At 35.8% G+C, this 18,537-nt stretch overlaps 1 protein-coding gene across 3 annotated transcripts in view; it reads left to right on the top strand.

Annotated features, from left to right (window-relative positions):
• The first annotated feature begins 1,157 nt into the window (after positions 1 to 1,157).
• ntrk2a (neurotrophic tyrosine kinase, receptor, type 2a) overlaps positions 1,158 to 18,537 on the top strand; it is a 72,423-nt gene continuing 55,043 nt past the window's right edge. For 2 of the 3 annotated variants that reach the window (XM_066711073.1, XM_066711071.1), the window contains exons 1-10: positions 1,836 to 2,513; positions 4,060 to 4,134; positions 4,231 to 4,302; positions 4,692 to 4,760; positions 5,310 to 5,458; positions 10,284 to 10,420; positions 11,188 to 11,323; positions 11,542 to 11,841; positions 12,438 to 12,467; positions 18,487 to 18,533. In XM_066711073.1, coding sequence (XP_066567170.1) covers positions 2,314 to 2,513; positions 4,060 to 4,134; positions 4,231 to 4,302; positions 4,692 to 4,760; positions 5,310 to 5,458; positions 10,284 to 10,420; positions 11,188 to 11,323; positions 11,542 to 11,841; positions 12,438 to 12,467; positions 18,487 to 18,533 — 1,215 coding nt within the window. In that variant the 5' untranslated portion in view covers positions 1,836 to 2,313. Of the gene's footprint in view, positions 1,385 to 1,835; positions 2,514 to 4,059; positions 4,135 to 4,230; positions 4,303 to 4,691; positions 4,761 to 5,309; positions 5,459 to 10,283; positions 10,421 to 11,187; positions 11,324 to 11,541; positions 11,842 to 12,437; positions 12,468 to 18,486; positions 18,534 to 18,537 lie in introns of those variants that run through there. The other variant, XM_066711072.1, reaches the window with a different exon arrangement.

The raw sequence follows: 18,537 nt of genomic DNA, 5'->3' as shown, positions 1-18,537 counted from the left end.
CGCTAGAGCCATTAACAACAAGTGCTCTTTATTTTCGTCGTGAGGTTGGAAAATAAAGCTTGGTTTACAAGTTATTCATTGCCAAAAGATGGACAAATCCCTGTTGTATTGCTCTGAATAGAACAGAATACATTACCTACCAGACAGGGAAGTCTTGGTCTTCGAAACGTCTATCTCTCCATCTGTCCATACATCTATCTATCTATCTATCTATCTATCTATCTATCTATCTAAAGTGTGTGCTTTCCATGCGAAATGTATGAGATGATAAGCTAGATAATAAATGAAAAAGGAAACCAGTCAGAGATGTTAGATATAATATTTAAGCATATAATAATAATAATAATAATAATAATAATAATAATAATAATAATAATAATAATACAATATCTTGTACACAAAAACAACAAAAACAACAAAAGTCAAAACAACTAAAACACACACAAAAAAACCAACAACAAACAAGACAGAATGAAGGGGTTTATTAAATAGATACATTGATCAGGACTGTGACATAGGCAGTTATGTGTTGTCCTCAGACTGGTTGATTGGGACAGAAAGGGGTGCAAGACTGGCGGCCAGTACCGGTCTTGTACGTTCATCTGACACTTTTGCAGTAATGTGCGTTATTTCCACGCCGATGACATGAAAATCAAACACCACACAGGCTCTTAGCTGCCATTGCGTGGCGGTCAAAAGCAGAACTTTTAATATAACCCAGACACATGTCGCAGATGTCTTACGAGTATATGCATGAAGGTGTTAATAGGTAGGCAATACATTTGAACAAAAGCAAATCTCCACATGCACCGTTTGGGCTCTTGGTATTAGTTTTCCTGGGGCAGGTGATATTACAATTACAATTAATGCACAATGCAAATGATTAGAACTCGGAACACGAATAATGGAATCTATCAATCTATGTATGTATGTATGTATGTATGTATGTATGTATGTATGTATGAGATCCAGATGCCTTTCCACACATGAGAAATGATCGCGCTTTATCCTGTTGGCCACAGAGAGGGGATGGCAGAGGCAGTTTGAGTATATAGGTAGTGCAGTGTAGGCTTTTGTTTAATAATTATTTCCTTAGGATTCAGCCCCTCTTGTGCGTCAAAAGTCACGTCACTTTCACAGCTATTGGGCTAGGGGAGTGAGGGTGCACAACCCCGCACGATCCGCTCCTCGGTTTGCAGGACTGAGTGACTGACAGCGTCACCAGAGGTCTCATAAAGCAGGTTTTTATGGCAGCATTTTCTGTCTTCCAATCCACCGGATCAAAAGCACAAACAAACACGGCGCATCTCCCCATGCAAGGGGGCAGTGCTAGGACGTGCAGTGCGATCGGCATGGGCACCGGTTAGCAATCACTTAATCTGAGGTAAATCTGTGCGGCACCATCCGGGTTTAGCATACGGAGGTGTGCCTGGGTCTAATAATAATATATGTTGTGTGTGTGTGGGGGATGTGAGATACATGTATACCTGCACACGTTCCATTTCGATTCTGTTCGTCCAGTCTGTCCCATGCTTTTTGTTTTTGCATGCATCATTGCCTTGTAAGTGATGAGCACGTCTGTTAAACTGAAAGGCATCACTCTCCCTTGTCTAATGATCGGACACAAACACGCATCTTACCCGCGCTGCCGATGGACAACTGCATGCAGGATATGTCCTAACGGGGTCGTTATCATTCCAACGCATGGACGCAGGGGACGTGTCATGCGGGACCCCAGGGGCACACCGCTGCGGCGCCGGACGTCACCTGGGTGCGGGGGGGAGCACGCTGGCGGGGGGTCCTCCTCGCTCGCGCTCTCTCTCTCTCTCTCTCTCTCTCTCTCGCGCGCTGCCTCTGAGCCCCGCACAGTCGCGCGCCGCAGCCTGCCGTCTCATCTCTGCTGTTTTTTTCCTCCTCCAGCCCTGCAGCAGAAAAGGAGCAACAGCAGCAGCAGCAGCAGCAGCATCCTTTTTTTTTTCTTCCGTAGCGTTTGCACCACTCAGATCCACCAGCCAACCCCGAAACCTCCTTGGGGACTGAAGACAGCGAGAAGGAAGAACCGAGAGGGGGTGAAGGCAGGCGTCCTGGGCACGTTATTCACAGCTTTTCAAATTGAATGTGGTGTGACTGCCTTACTGCGGAGACGGGGGGGGGGGCAAACAAAAAGAGACAGATCTACCCCCAAACCCTCACCTCTCAACGAAAGGATTATCTGATGGTTGTTCCGCCCGCGTTTCTGACCGTGCTGCCGACAGGTTTATAAGGACGGGGGATCGTTTGACCAGATCTGGCTTGGGCAGCGAGGGATCCACTATGATCTCCTCTTGGAGGTGGCGTGGCATGGCTCGTTGGGGATTTTGTTGGGTTTTGCTGGGGCTTTGGAGGCTTAACGCCGCTTGTCCTGCGGCTTGTACCTGCAGCACCTCAAGAATTTCTTGCATCGATCAAGAATGGGGGATCGTGGCTTTTCCGGTGCTAAGCCCCGATTTAGAAATGGAAAATATTACAGAAATGTGAGTATCGTCGTGATCATACAGCATACAGTAGTGCTAGGGATATTTACCCAGTTGTACTTGAATTATTGTAGGAAACAGGGCAAATCTTACAAATGCTAATGTGCAGTGAATGTGTAGCCTGCTGTGCAGTGTTAGGATGAACCTGTATTCATGTAGCATCATCATAGGCAGCTGTATTCCTTAGTTATTAGTATAGTCATGAGAAAACGCATGCAAGCCGATGCTAGATGCGTGGTGCATGCCAAAGGGACGCAGAAGGAGAACCATTGAATCGATGCATTGACAGCTCCTTTACAAACTGCTTTTATAATCATCTGAAATGTGCTTAACGTGTCATGGTGCAAATACACTGAAGCGCAAGTGGAAATTGTCCCATCTGTGGGTCTGACAAATGTAGCGTTTCATATTCTAAATACAGAACATCATCCATGAAATGCAACATCATAGCAACACGTCTTATGTGTTCAAATATGTGTTATATATTTACATATAATGCATTGTGTGTCACAGTTCCTCCCTTTGAGGTGCAATGTGCCGAAATGTAGCAGAATGACAGTATGGATAGGCGGGTTGGCCAGAGGCAGCAATGTAACAGAAATCGCTTTGCATATCAATGACCAGTTTTTCAGACCCTACTATACCTATTCACGTTTGGGTACTGATATTTTGGGATTTACAGCTCTGACTCTTGGTTGTAGTTTATTTCATTTAAAACGACACATATGCCTAATATGAGCAAAAGAGTGGGATTATAATAAAAGCACGTTTTACATTAAAAGTGAAGTAGGCTATGGTAGTATTCAGGATGGATGCGTTACATATAAAACCCAGACTGTAGGAGCAACAGGCCAACATAAGAAACAGATTTCCAGATTGAAACCATTCTTTATGTTTCTAATAACATTAATACGCGAACCGTTGAGTAATCTGCCATAGTTTAGCATGGGATAGTCCAAAAAACACGCTCACATTCCCAATTGGTTTCACAATGAGGATGTCTTACATCTGTCAATTGACTCTAATATTAACCCCGTGTTGGAACAGGGAGACGCAGTGCAAATCTGGACCTTATTTTAAAGTTTTCACTTCAGTTTTAAAGATATTGTCAGCCTGTGGCGCAGATAAAAGGTGAAACATGGCAGCACTGGGGTATGTGAATCTCTGCCATGTATCAGAAAGCAGCAGCAATAAGTAAACGTGCTAGTGTCGGATTAATGAAATCCAAAGGTACAAAAGATAGATACATAATATAATTTAGATTTAGATAGGCAGCCTTCTATACCTTTTAAATAACTACTAATAATGACGTGTAGCCCGTTTACCACAGTTAAAGAATAGGCTACTAGCGTTTGTGTAATTCACGGTGAACAGCTTCCTTGATATAAACGCATTTTGCCGTGCGTAAATGTGTACGGATACTATTATAGCAATATATTAATATTAATATGAATTCCTCCAGTGATAATTAAGATTTCTACAGTAAAAATATCAAAATTCATCAAAGTCTTAAAACATGTCTAACGTTATTCTATGATTTTCACAGATATATTGCAAATCAAAGTAAATTACGCGCCATTAATGATAAGGATGTGAAGTTATATAGAAGCCTCCGAAATTTGTAAGTATAATACTATTTTCCATTATTATTATTAATAATAATTATAATAATAATAATAACAATTATAATAATAATACACATGTTTTCTTCTCACAGAACTGTGACCAACTCAGGACTGACTTATGTGTCACGTCTGGCGTTTCAGAACAATTCCAAACTACAATATCTGTAAGTGTCTTATTCTCAACATTATGTATTTATTTATTTGTAATAAATGAGTAATGCATATGTGTATTTTTGTGGATTAAAAAGCACATCAAAATGGGGTATATCTATGTTCAAAATGTGTTGTATTTGTGTTTGTATAATTAATGGAAATATATACTTTGTTTTCAATAGCTTATGTGAAAGGTGCCCTTACCTTCTCAATAAATATGTATGTATATATATTTTTTCCAGACAGGAAATATTTACATTATATAATCTTGGGCTCAGTAACTAAGTAGGCCTTCTTATAAGGTGTGTTTACTAGGTGTATAGCAGTAGAACATAATTAGGAGGGTTAGACAACAATATTCCTCTTAATATTTGTATTACTTTTTTAATATATATTTCAGAAATCTAAAAGACAACAAGATGTCTGCATTGTCTTGGAGGACTTTCCGGCATTTAAATTTATCATCTTTGTAAGTGTAATTGCTTTGTTCGTTCTTATATTAATCTGCCTATTTGCCTGTACAGTTATTATTTTATTATCCAAATGATGTTTGACTGTTTATAGCTGGGCACTGTTTATGGGGATGGCCAGTATGATTTAGCATAGATTATCTTTTATGGCAAACAGAAGCATAACTGCTACACAGACACTATTCTGTACAGGTTCAGTTTAATTATACAGTGATTCAAATGTGAGATGGAACAATTGCATGCAGTAAGATATAGTTACGTGGGTTATTGCTATTCATTCAAATTCAGTGTAAAATAATCAGTGAAAAAAACAGTAAATTAGTTGTTGTACATGTTGATCTTGAGCAGTATGATGCACAGATACATGACAATTGCTGTGATCCTTAGGACACAAATACATCAATAATGCCCCTTGAATGAAGTCCAGTCACTTTGGGAACTAAGCTACTTTTCCTGGTCAATGTAGAGCTTTTGTCTTTACAGCATGTAAGATACAGTACATGTATGTACAAATAGTATTTTAATTAAAAAACAACTTTGTGATTTAGCATCCTTACAGGCAATCCTTTACAGTGCTCCTGTGAAAACATGTGGATCAAACTGTGGCTGGGGGATGAAACAGAGAGCCAGGAGCTAGTGTGCTTGGATGACAAAAATAGAAAGAAATCACTTTCCAAACTGTCCTCTCCAGAGTGTGGTAATTACATTTTAATCATTCCTCTTATTAAAAGGAATACAGTGTTAACGGCTTAATGTTTGTTTAAACCCTGTAATGGAAAGATATTTGAATATACAAATGACAAATACAACATTGATTTCAAACTAACTAATAGAAGGTTTTCTCTGAAATATGAAACCAACAACAGGGAGCCATGGAAAGATAATAGTTCTAAATTAACAGAGAGCTAAAACAATAGTTGATTGTTGAATAGTTGAATAATAGGTTTTATATTGGATGATATGTAAAGTGAAGTAAGGTTTGTGGATGTTTGTGGAATCCTTAACCCATGATAATTATTTAGAAGATAATGTATTTCAATGTATATGTCAACTTAATTTATTTATGAATATACTCAGAATTAACTACAGTGAAGGTAGTGGAATTCATTTCACAGGATAAATGCTGTTATCCGTTTCAAAGCTGCAAAAACATTATTTGTTTAAGCAAGTTACTTATGATTTTTTTAAATGCGTAGAACACATTACAGTTTTGTGTTCCATCACATTTAAAGTACTATTTTATGTATAGTTATCAGCTGACAAGAGCATTATCTTAGGGAATGAGCATCTGCTTTTTTCTTTTAACTAAATTTGACCTTATTTACATTTTTATGTGTTACAAGTCTATAGCTTTATTATATTATAGCATTAAGAAGTGGTTAACAGTCAAAAACAAACACTACCTCCAAACACAATACCAAATAAAATAACTTGAAGTGAAATAAAGGTGAAAATTACATTTATTTATGCAATTAAAATGAATAAAATAACATTTTAATTGTATAATATTTCTAAAATAAGCAAAATTGGAAAACATATTCACACACTGGCATACTTTGCCATACCTTGGTCTTTATCCTGCAGTGTGCAAAATATGTTTTTGTAGTGTTGAAATGGATATCAGTATTTGTCCTATGAAATTAATTCAGCATTCTTAACTGGTAGCTTTCTTCAGATACTCCCATAACATGAAAACAGGATTCCGGCCAGGTAATTGCAAAGACCATTCTTGTGCTTTCATCCTTTCTTTTTAAGGAAATGATATTGTTGGCTTTGCTTTGTGATTTAGACTTTTGTTATGCTGAAATACAACTTCAGTTAGTGGTATGACCTGTTACTGCATCATCAGGATTACTTTCAAAGACTTATTCTCCTATTCAAAAAAACATGTCACCAAACAGACAATGAAACAGAAATAGACTCCAACAAAACAAAACAAAACAAAACAATGTTTAAGGAAAATATATACATTTTATTTATCTTTCCCACCTTTGTTGCATTTTGCTAGACTTTTATTCAGGTATAATCAGCGCCTAAAGTGCTTTTTTACCAAAATAGTTTTTTCCTTTATAATTCTGGCAGCAGAATTTCCCCCCATGTACATAAAGCTCAACCCCAAGCCACACAACCAACCCTCCCAGAATTCGCTTTATACTACGTTGGTAAGATGACTTGAGACTATATCAAGGGTAAACAAAATACAAGTTGGGTACCGATTGCAAGGAGCTTTATCTGATGGCTGGTCAATTCTTCACAAATAAGGACAAAAGTGTTTAATTCACTGCTCAAAATGATAGGTCCACACATATGCACTACAAATAGAGTCTGTAATTACTTTAAACTACAGAAGGAAGGAAAGTACTAGTGTATTATTTAATATTAGAATATCCAGAGATTTAATTACACTCTAGTAGAAGAATGTATGAAAAGGCTTGAAAATATGTCCCTGTTTGACTACAGTGTCCAATTAACAAGCATCTCTCAGATGTTAACTATGAAGGACACCTCTGACATTGAAGTCTCATGAGATCGTGTAAAAAGTAAAATATTTTGTTTTAAATTGATATTGATATTCCATTCCATATCTTTTGTATACATTTGCTGCTTTTGTATCACTCTTTTATATGCTATTGTGGGCTTTGGATAATATTCTAAAATCGCTCTCATTGTGCTATTAAAGTGAAGGTCCCACTAGTTCTAAGATCACTGTTTTATGGGTCTTTATGTGTTGTTATAGTGTATAAGTAAGATACATACCACTTTTCCAGATTGAGTCCATCATATGAGCAACTTTAAAAAATGTAAAATGTTAAACTTACAAAAAAATGGCGGATGTCAAACTTGAGCGTATAAGCTCTCTCGTTAGAACAGAAGTGTCGAGTCATAATATCCTGGATAGCGGAAAAACTACGAAACACCAGATTTGTCTTCCCCAAGGCAACTGATATTATCATGTAAATCCAGTCAATTATTTTTTTACCTCCAACAACAGAGGAGATTGATCTACTGGGGGGATTGCAAGTAAGCAAGCATGCATTCCCCCCAAAAGAAGCGAAGCAATGATATCTACAAGAAATCATTATGGTGGTCATCTAATTTATTATTATTATTATTATTATTATTATTATTATTATTATTATTATTATTATTATTATTTGTATTATTATTGTAGGTGGCATAGTCACCTCAGACTGGAGTGTTGGGACAGTGTTTATCTTAAATGACCCTTGTCTTAAATGACCTAAACATTTACATTTACCTTGCGAACACACACAGTAGCAAAACTTACTGTGCATTAGCTAATTCATGCAAACCAGTATTAGCAATCAAAGTGTTTGCTGCAGATTGCATCGTTAAAATTTTTTTTTTTGGAATGTGATTTTCTTACTTGCTTAACACAGTCAAAGGATTTCACAATATAAATATGAATTAACAAGAAAATAGAAGGGTCCAGTGAGAAAATGACAAAGTATTGTAAATAGATTTCCATTGCAACGATCAGTGATGGTGTGTCCTTTTGGTTTTTCCAGTCAAGCCTTATTTGGAGTATGTTAGTAAACACTGGAAATGTGAGAATTTGAGTTTGAATTTGACTTTTGGTTTGAGAGAACGAGAACATTAGCAAGTATCATGCTGAAACATTTTACTTTATGCAAGTATTTACATTTCTTGACCCATGTCTCCTCTGAAGAATTTCAAAGATGCTCTAACAAAATATTATTGTAATATGTTATTATATTCAAAGTATAAATCAACATAATTCTGTGATTTATATATATATATATATATATATATATATATATATAATTATATATACCTTGTTAGCTGAGTTTGGCTGTTCCTCACCCAGTTTTATTCCTCCTACACAGCTGTTTCTGTTTCAGTTAATGATTGTGTTTCAACCTACATATTGAATTGATGAACATTAGCACCTGTTTGGTATAATTGTTTAATCAGACACCAGACTATATGCCTACAAAATCCCTGACTTTGTGCAAGTGTACCTAGAAGAATTGATGCTGTTTTGAAGGTAAAGGGTGGTCACACCAAATATGGATTTTATTCTGTTCACTCACTTTTCATTTAGTTAATTGATAAATATAATGTATTAACATGTCTATTTTTGAAAGCATTCTTACTTTACAGCATTTTTTCACACCTGCCTAAAACTTTTGCACAGTACTGTATATATATATATATATATATATATATATATATATATATTTCTGCTTATCAGTACCATACTGGATTTGAGCTAAATGAAAAAGGTCTCTTTTCTTAGAGGTGGCCTATTTGTAATATGAACAAAATAAAATTGTACCAGAGATGTGCTAAGTATCACCAGGATTCACCAAATGTACTTGCATAGATTAATTTCTCTCCATTGGAATCTCCTCATCAGATTTTTCCTTATTTCTAGAAAAAAAGCTTTAGAAAATAAAGATCTTATTAAAATGCATTACAAATGTATGTCTCTTTGCAACATACTTGGATGTCTGAAGACCTTGCCTGGCGTATACTACCATAAATCATACTCGCTCAATCAAGGTCAGCAGGCTTGTGCAGTGCTTTAAATTCAAGTCTTTAGGCCAGTGTTTCCTTTTCACTCCCCAAGGCTTTTAGTATCATCATATCAACCTCTGTCCCATCAACCCGTTACATTGATGCAGTCTCTAATGTTTCAGTCCAAGGAGTTAAGAATGAATAATGAATAATTTCCTTTTAATCACTATAAATATATCTTAATGCTAGCTGCTAATTTGTGTAAACAGCACAAGAAGGGAGGCTGTACAGTGAAATAGAGGAACATAGATATAGACAAATGGAGAACAGCTGCATTACTTGCTTGCAATTATTAATAATACTTTCAGTATTGATCCTGGAATGTATGGCTGGTTAATAATAGTGTTGTGTGTGTTGTGTTCAGCATTAGTGTAATTATGTAGCGTATAGCATTCAGGAAGTATTTTATGAAGTGAAAAGAAATGTGTTGAATCCTGTTTAGCCCCTTTTCTATTAAACACATCTAAATGGAAAGAACCACAGAACGTTAAACAAGGAAATAATAACCACATAGAAATGAAAGCTAGTTATTATTTCAACAAATGAGTGTTTTACATTTTACATGAAACTTCCAAAGTTAATTGACTGCTGACAGGATGTGCTGACTGTGTGTAGAATACTACGGTACTGAAGGAAGTGCTGATAGTTTGGGGAGTTGGATTGTATTTGGAGAGAAAACACTTCAATGTATTTTTTTTTTTCAACAGCAGAATACATTGTGTTTATCCAAGTTACCTTAGATGCCCCTAAACTCTTATTAAACTTTTTTGTGCTCTTCGTTTAACTGTTAAAGCTGATGTTTCCCGTTCAGTGTACAAATGCACATAATGTGATTGCAGAAATGGAAAGCTGAAAGTCTGTTTGAATCAGTTAGAGATATTGATGTTTGAATGATTTTCTAATCAGTTATGTCATAATTTCTTTACATTCTTTCTCTGCTGTTCCTTTTAAACCTATAGTGCCTCCTGCTGTGGTTCTCAGATACTCTAATAACACTGTACTTGAAGGGGGCAAAGTGACACTTGTGTGCAACACTACTGGGGCTCCCACACCTGAGCTCATCTGGCATCGCAACCACTTAGTTTCAAAAGCTGAGGTAAAGGATCTACTACTTTATTTAAGAAATACCTGCAACCTACTTTTCTGTTGTTATTGTTAAATATTTGTCTTATTTGTTTGAGAAGTTATTGGTGAAGTGTAGCATACTAGAGTTATGGGGCATTATTTTACTTTCTGAACTGTTGCATTTGTTTTTCATTGAAGGCAAAGCCACTGTAAAATTAGTTGTACTAGGCAGGATCTCAACTGTCAAGGGTCTGTAATTCTCATAAACCAATATCATGACTGAATTATAGTGCAGTTCAAATATCTTTTACTTGAAAAATCAATATTATTAGGATTAGGATACATATTATTGGGAATACAGTGTTACAGGACACACGTTTATAGTGCAGTGCATAGTGTCCAGAATATGATTTAAAGTATTTATACATATAGTGGATATTGCTAAACTAATAGGTCATGGAGAGTATTTTACACACACTTCTTAATTGAGAATTTACACAATTGGGATATATTGCATGTGGAGTCATTTTATTTAATAAAAGGGCAGTATTTATATAATGCACATATTGGGTTTGTAATGAATTTTACAGATACCTTACACGTGCACCATATTTTGATACAGTTTAAAAGTCTTTTAATGCCCATAGATATACTTGTATTTGATAAATTATGTAATATATGACCTTGTTTATTGATGCATTGTTATCCTAATTCAACATTTTCTCTCCTATAACATTTTTAAAAAATATATATTGGGTAGCAGTTTTTTATTGAAATATTGTTTTTTCCTTTCCCCAGCAAGAAAATATCTCAGTGCAACATTCAATAATTAAACTGACAAACATTTCTTCGGATGACAATGGCAAAAAGATATCATGTAGAGCAGAAAACGTGGTTGGGGAAAAGGAATCATCTGTTGTTTTACATGTTCTCTGTAAGTAAGACATTCCTTGTGATGTTATATTAACTGTGTTTTTATTCAATTTCTGGGGGTATTTAGGAGTCTGAATATTTATTTTTTATATACCAGTTTTTGGCTGTTTAAACATAAATACATTTGAAAAAAATGATTTGGATTCTAATTAGATATATTACTTTCTAATGGAGTATGAAATCATCACAACTAACTTAAATATTCCCCCCCATGTTTAGTTCCACCCAAAATAATCTTGCTAGCTGAAGCCATGGCAGACCATCACTGGTGTATTCCCTTCAGCGTGCGAGGAAACCCCAAACCTAGTCTGCAGTGGTTCTATGAAGGAGCTGTTTTATTGGAGACAACTTTCATCAAGACAATGATTCACGAGACGTCAGAAAGTGAGCACCATGGATGTCTGCAATTGGACAGTCCCACGCATCTCAACAATGGACAGTACACCCTGTTAGCCAAGAATGCGTTTGGAACGGACAATAGGACCATTTCTGCTCATTTTATGCTTAACCCCTGGAGTGGTGAGTAAATACAGAGCTTTAACATATTTAAACAGTCAGTGAAATTATGTTAAAAAGTTAGAAAAGCTAACTGTGCAGTGCACTATACTACCTTTGGTATTTCATGAAACAGTTTGATTTAGGGGTAAAAGCAGGGGGGTTGGAATATGTCCTGTTGGCACACAGGTTATTAGTACAAACCTTCTTTTATCATTTGAAAGTAATAAATAATAATTATTATTTATATTGTTATTAATAATAGAAAACACTTACACCTATTATTACAATACATTAAAAAAGTGTTACCACTGAAAGATGTGTGGTGTGTAAATTATTCTGACTATTGTTGGTAAATGTTGAAGGGCAGGTTTTGGCAACACAGAGCAAATATTTAACTTAAGGCATGAATGTTCTATTTATGTAAAATTTATTAGTTTATTCTCATGTATAGTATATTTTCTTCTCTCATGCCATACTCTCCATTCTGGATTCCTCACTGCCAGTCTGCCTTGCCACTGGGTCAATCATTTAATTGTATGTGATAATTCTGTTGGATGTACATGGAAGTTTAGAAACCATATGTAACTATATATTTTTTATTTTTTGCTGTGCTATAGATGGACCCATTACAGACCCTTATTACTATGGTAGGTTTCTATTAAATGTTTCTTTTTACTGAATTGAGGCAAACGTATTAAGGCAATAATAGCAGTCTTAAAGCTGTAAAACAGATGCTTTTTTTAACAAAGCACCAGACAAAACAAAATTGAATGTTGTGTTGTGAGCAGTAACTTTATTTTCTAGATACAATACCTTATAGTTCCCTTTATATGTTGTGTTTTGTCATGGAAAATACTGGTTGGTCGTGATAATTTTTATAATTGCTCCTCATTACTAAGCAACAATTCACAATTAGCCCCTAGTGGATGTATGTACTGCTTAAATAGTCACTAGATCAGCTTAGTTAAAAAGAGCCTTGACTGAGAACTTGAGGTGTGACTGAATGCCTAGCAGTCAAGTCGTTTGAAATCAACCATGAATTTAAGTGAGCCTTATTCTTGAGGATTTATTCTCATTGCAGAAAAGTCTCTCTCCAAGGTGCTGAAGCAGTCTGCATGATGTGTGAATACAAAGCAAATAAGCTCTGTACTATTATAGAATATACTATAGTATACTATAAGTGCTGTGACATCAGTGTGTTCATTTGTAGAATTGATTAATGTTATACTGGTAAACAGAATCAACAAAATGGAACATATTTAGGGGAGGAGCCAGTACCCTGCACCCAATAAAAACGTGCTACATATAAATAACAATAAGAAGGATTAGTAGGACATGCAAATCAACAGATTGGAAGTTAAAAGGTTACACAGTCTTAACTCAGATCCATCATCTGGACTCTTTAGAGTTTTCCCTAGGCTGAATCACTGTTCAATCAATTATTGATACATAAGTATGAACAATATTTATTAAACAAAATTAATCACCATATAACACCATAGTTTCAAATTAATGGTGAGAACAATTAAAAATACAGACGTTCCCCCGATATGAATTTTTGTAACTCATGGGGCCTATGGGAACATTTAACATAATGTTGAAGTCAGGTGTTACGTAACCCAGGGAGCACCTGTACTTTTATCTGTATATTAAACAGAGTATGTTTAAACATTTTACAATTTTAATTGTTGAAAGAAATGAAAAAATAAAGTGTGTGTCAATGAGGCACTGAAGTTTAGTCACTTAATCTACACACCATCTTATCACTGTTGTCCACAAAACAGCAGCAGCAAGTTTATCTCTGTCATTGGCTTATTAGAACAGACCTGGGTATTATCTTTGACTAGTTATTTATTTACTGTAGGATAAGGACTTCATATGCTATAGGCTTCTTTTTAATAACGGAGGAAAAAAGTTTATCCTACAGTGATAAAACACCCCTGGACTGTATACATTTTTAGAAGATATGAGAAATACTCACAGCTATCACTTTCCTTGTAAAAGGATTTTGGCTGGACTGTCATGAACCCAGTTTTATCATCTCTTACAATTATTCTTGGGGGTAATTCCTGCCTCCATTCATATAAATAAATATCCTGAAAATGGGGAATTTACTCTATGTGTTAGATATCAGACAAATGCAGCTTGAACAAGTAACAACTTCTTACTGTAAAATACATCTACATATATCCTTCCTATAAAACAACAACATCAAAATTAAAAGACAAGTATTTTGATAGATATTTTAAAGGGAGAGCACCTTCAACAATATGAAATTCACTAGCTCAGACCATTATTACCCAGATGTCACAAGTAGGTCATAATAATTCCCAATAAGTCATATGTTCTCAGCTCTTTAAAATATTGTAACTCATTGCAACCTGCATTTTATTCTTAAAATACACAGGTACAATGAAAATAATTACGATAATAATAATAATATTATCATTATTATATAACTGACCTATGATTTTGTTTTATATTCTTTTTTATGACTTTCCTTTTGCTGTGGATGTTATTCCTGGCGGCTCACTTTCTTGTGATATGGGTAAAACTGACAGAAACCACGGGTATGTGTTTTATTTTATATTCCTTACCTCAATGGAACAGTGTATCTGTACAACGGCTCCATATAGCCATAGAACAATTTGACATATCATGTAATCTGTTATGTTAAATTTGTTTTAATTATCTAAATACATTTTCATATATTTAAAAAAGAATTAAAGCCAACATAAAACAAAGCCTCACCTCTCCCCCTGCTATCACATATGGTGTTTGCAGTCTGACATGCAAAATATACCACAATGGACACAGACAAACATGTTCGCTGAGTAACCCCAAGCTACAGCAGCAGGTCAGATAGATTCAAATACAAGATCAGCAACAGAGATTTCAAGCTGAACATGTGGGCCAACTAACAGGAGCTGTCAGCGCCACCTCTACCTGTTGTTCCTCCGGGAGCCAAACCCTCAAGAATCTCAACAAACTGAATCCAGATAATGAGGGCAGTCCCCTAACCTGTGATCGAGCAGCTGCAGTTACACTGTGGCCCAAGAAGTGCTGGGCCGCACATCTCAATGCTTTTCCATCACAGGAGCACTGGCAGGCTATCGGGTTCTGAGTAACACTGCTGGGATCAGTGAGGAAGTCAGTGGCGCTTCTTCAATGTATGGGTGTATCTACAGAGATCTATAGCTGCAAGTTCAAAAGTCAGGAGTTCCAGACTGGAATGAGACATTTGTTTGTAGAACAGTGACTAAAATGCCTCTGTCATTACTAGATATGACTGGAAAACAAGACCTGATCATAATTGACTACACTGCAAGTCTGTTTGCGGATCAGTTCTTTATGATTTTAGCTTAATTCCTTCAGGAATATTTTAAAGCTTGAAATACTTCCGGAAGCTAACCATCTTATCTGAGCAGTCTTTGGATGCAAAGACTCTCTGTTTGCTGGATAAGGTAATAGGTTTGTAAACCGAATTACTGGATGATCTGAGAAACCTGCAGGAACTAAGGGCAGGATTAAATACAAAATGTTCACAAGTTGCGAGCACGAAAAGTTGCGGAAGAGTCGCTGGATGGAATCTCTCACCGCAGCTTCTCGCTGAATTAAATCTAAAATTTAGATTGAGATACGTGTTTTGCTGGTGTGGCTTCCGAGATGGGAAGGCAGTGCGAGATGCACCGTGAGCCAATCACAGTGTTTGATATTGAAGATAAATATGAGTAGATTACAAATATGAGTAGACGAAAAATAAATAAAATAAAAACCGAAGCTGCCATTGATGACAGCTGAGTAGTTATTATTATTATTAATATTATTATTATTGGCAGATGCCCTTATCTAGGCATTATCTATTTGCGGGTGGATTAATGGTGATGTGTTGGGTGAATAAGAGATCAATGTAAATCTTTTATTCAGTGTCCACTTGTAGCAGTGTAGTTTAAAAACAAACGGTAACGCACTGGCTACAAAATTCATAGTGGTTACATTTATCATTGGAAGAAACTAGCAACTAAAAAAATAAGCCACAACTGTTTACAATTGTGTATTTCTATTGCGTGTCGAAGTGTTGATGTAATCCGAGCCCTGGACACGATGTTGTGATATACTTGTAATATGTCCGGCTGTGTGTGTTTGTGTATGTGTCTGTGTGTGCACGGTCCGACTGCCCACCGAACCTGCTTCGTGTACTGTGTGTGTGTCAATGTAACATGTATAGTTATCCCTTCCACTTCATATACTGTGCCTGGTATAAAGACAAAACGTTGACCACCCCCTAGAAGATTATCTGTTAAAATAGTTCTTATTTTTCTAAGATTATATTTTTTTCCAATCCTAAATGTATCTGCTACATTGTGCAAGTTTGCCTTTAGAAGATTATTTATTTATGTATTCATTAATTTAATCCACCCAATCTGGAGGGCACAAACCTTATACACTGGATGTGTACTGGCTTGCAAGTTATACATCCATATATGCCTGCAACTATATTCCATACATATCATCCAGACGTCTCTATATGCGTTACCTATACGTCTGAATATTCATAATAACAATTATACTGTATGTTTATGCTACAGCTGCTTTGACAGCAGTGTCATTCAATGTAGTGTTCATCTCTTAAAAGTTCCCTTCAGACCATATAGAGAGAGATGCATGAATTATTGAAAACCTGATCCAAACTTTGGTTACACAATACATAAATTAGAATACACACTGAATCCGTGGTGAGTGTATTACTTTACGTGGTTCTACAGTACAGATACACTGTAAGAAAGTATACTTAGATGGATATCTAGCTGGTATCTGAATGTGGCAACAGTGAATGCTCAACTCGAGAACTGCTGTTATGCTGATATCTTTTAACAACAATAGGTATGCTAACCTAACATAAACTGATACTGGCCGGCATTACTGCCCTTCTGTTGGATAAACCCCGTCTTAATAAGCTGTTTGTTCACTGGTGAGGGCATTTTCTCATTTTAAAATTGAACACAGCCCACCTTTTCTGTTTCATGTAAAACTTTAAACTAATGCCAAATGTATCAAAGTTTATTTTCACACCTTATTCGTGCTACTGATTTGAAGCAGCTTGGCTGTTCAATGTTTGGAATTTATCCTTAATATATTCTGTCTTATGAAATGTTTCTACTTGATATTGTAAAGTATATATGGAAGAACTGTCCAAGTGACATGAAAAGAATTGACCAATATGGTTGCATCCAATCAGTGCATTTGTTAAAAGGGACGTTTTAAAAGAAGAAGGAGAACAATAAATAAATAAATAGGTGAAGCAGTGTGAATGTAATTGAGGTGACCTTGTATTGCTCTTGTTAGAACAAGACACGGCCCATATGAAGTCCTCATCAAATGCAGACCAATGGACTATGAAATCAACCAACCAGACAAAAGAAAGGAAACACATGTGTATCCTATTAGTCTCTTGAAATCTTTGGAGAATTCAGGAAAACGTTATGCGTATGCATGAGTTACCTGACACAGACCTTGGGCCCCAAAGAAATGACAGAATTTCATATGCCAATTGCTAAAGAGAGATTTGAGGTTCACAAAGTTAAAGTATTTCAAGATGTTCTCTCAAAATGACCTGGACAACCTCAGCTAATAGAGCAGGATACAGAGTCAATGGAAAAGTCAGGATATAGGACCTTGCCATCTCCTTGAGAGTTCAAACTGAAATTGAAAGCATGCAGTAACTCACAGGGAATGATCAAGCCCCAGTTGTGGTGGTCCTTTAATCTGTTGTATCCATGAGGATTTGTATCAAGAAGTAAAAGAAAATCCAACATCATTTCTGAATTTGGTGCCAGTGTAATGCTCACATTCATGTGTCCTGCATCAATGGAGAGGAGCTGTGGAGCTGCAGTGCATTCACAATGCCCATTTCAAGTGAAATTACAGAGCATACTTTCTAATTGGTTACTTCATTTTTTAATAAGTATGGACAAAAATAATTTGCTTGTATTTGAATATATATATAAAGAATATATATATAATCATATATATATAGTTTGGTTTGTATAAAAAAAATGAAACAGAAAACAAAAGGATGCTAAGATGCATAATTTCCCTTGCTTGCAAAACCTTACTAATTGTCCTGTCTGCCTTTTCTCCTTTTCACACATATGCCAATAAAAAACATAAAAAGCAGTCCAATTTTCTCACTACAAACCTTTGATGTTTGGACAGTGAAATAGCAAAAATGTTAAAAAAATCAATAACAAGGTCCAATTCAACATCATGGTAACTGATTGCAGAATGATTAATTTAAGAGGAAAAAATGCAGAATGTTTTCTTTAAAAAGGATAGTGGAAACTGGAGCCTCGTAAGTGCCTTCATGAGTCAAGACCAAGGCAATTTAGTTTGCAGTTCACACTGTTCCCCCCAGAAATAACAGCTATTTACAGTTACATAACAGCAAACAGCTCTTAGATAGCCTCTTTGTGAGAAAATTATGATAGAAATGCCACAAGTTAAAAGCTGTACTCACAGGTTGTCTTAGGTGTCAAAAGTCATTTGTATGACTTTCTGCAGTGACTATGATTCGTTGTTCATTTCTTACATATACAAATAATTATGATGTGTTATATTTTTCTCATGCTCAGAAAATGTAACACAAGATTGTCTTCTTTTATGTAGATTATACTCCACCAGTTGATCCAGAAGTAAATGAAGAGAGTGTTGCAGTAA

Source organism: Amia ocellicauda, chromosome 8, assembly GCF_036373705.1.
Source record: "Amia ocellicauda isolate fAmiCal2 chromosome 8, fAmiCal2.hap1, whole genome shotgun sequence".
NCBI classification, from domain to species: Eukaryota; Metazoa; Chordata; class Actinopteri; order Amiiformes; family Amiidae; genus Amia; species Amia ocellicauda.
This window is presented reverse-complemented; position numbering and strand designations above follow the sequence as displayed.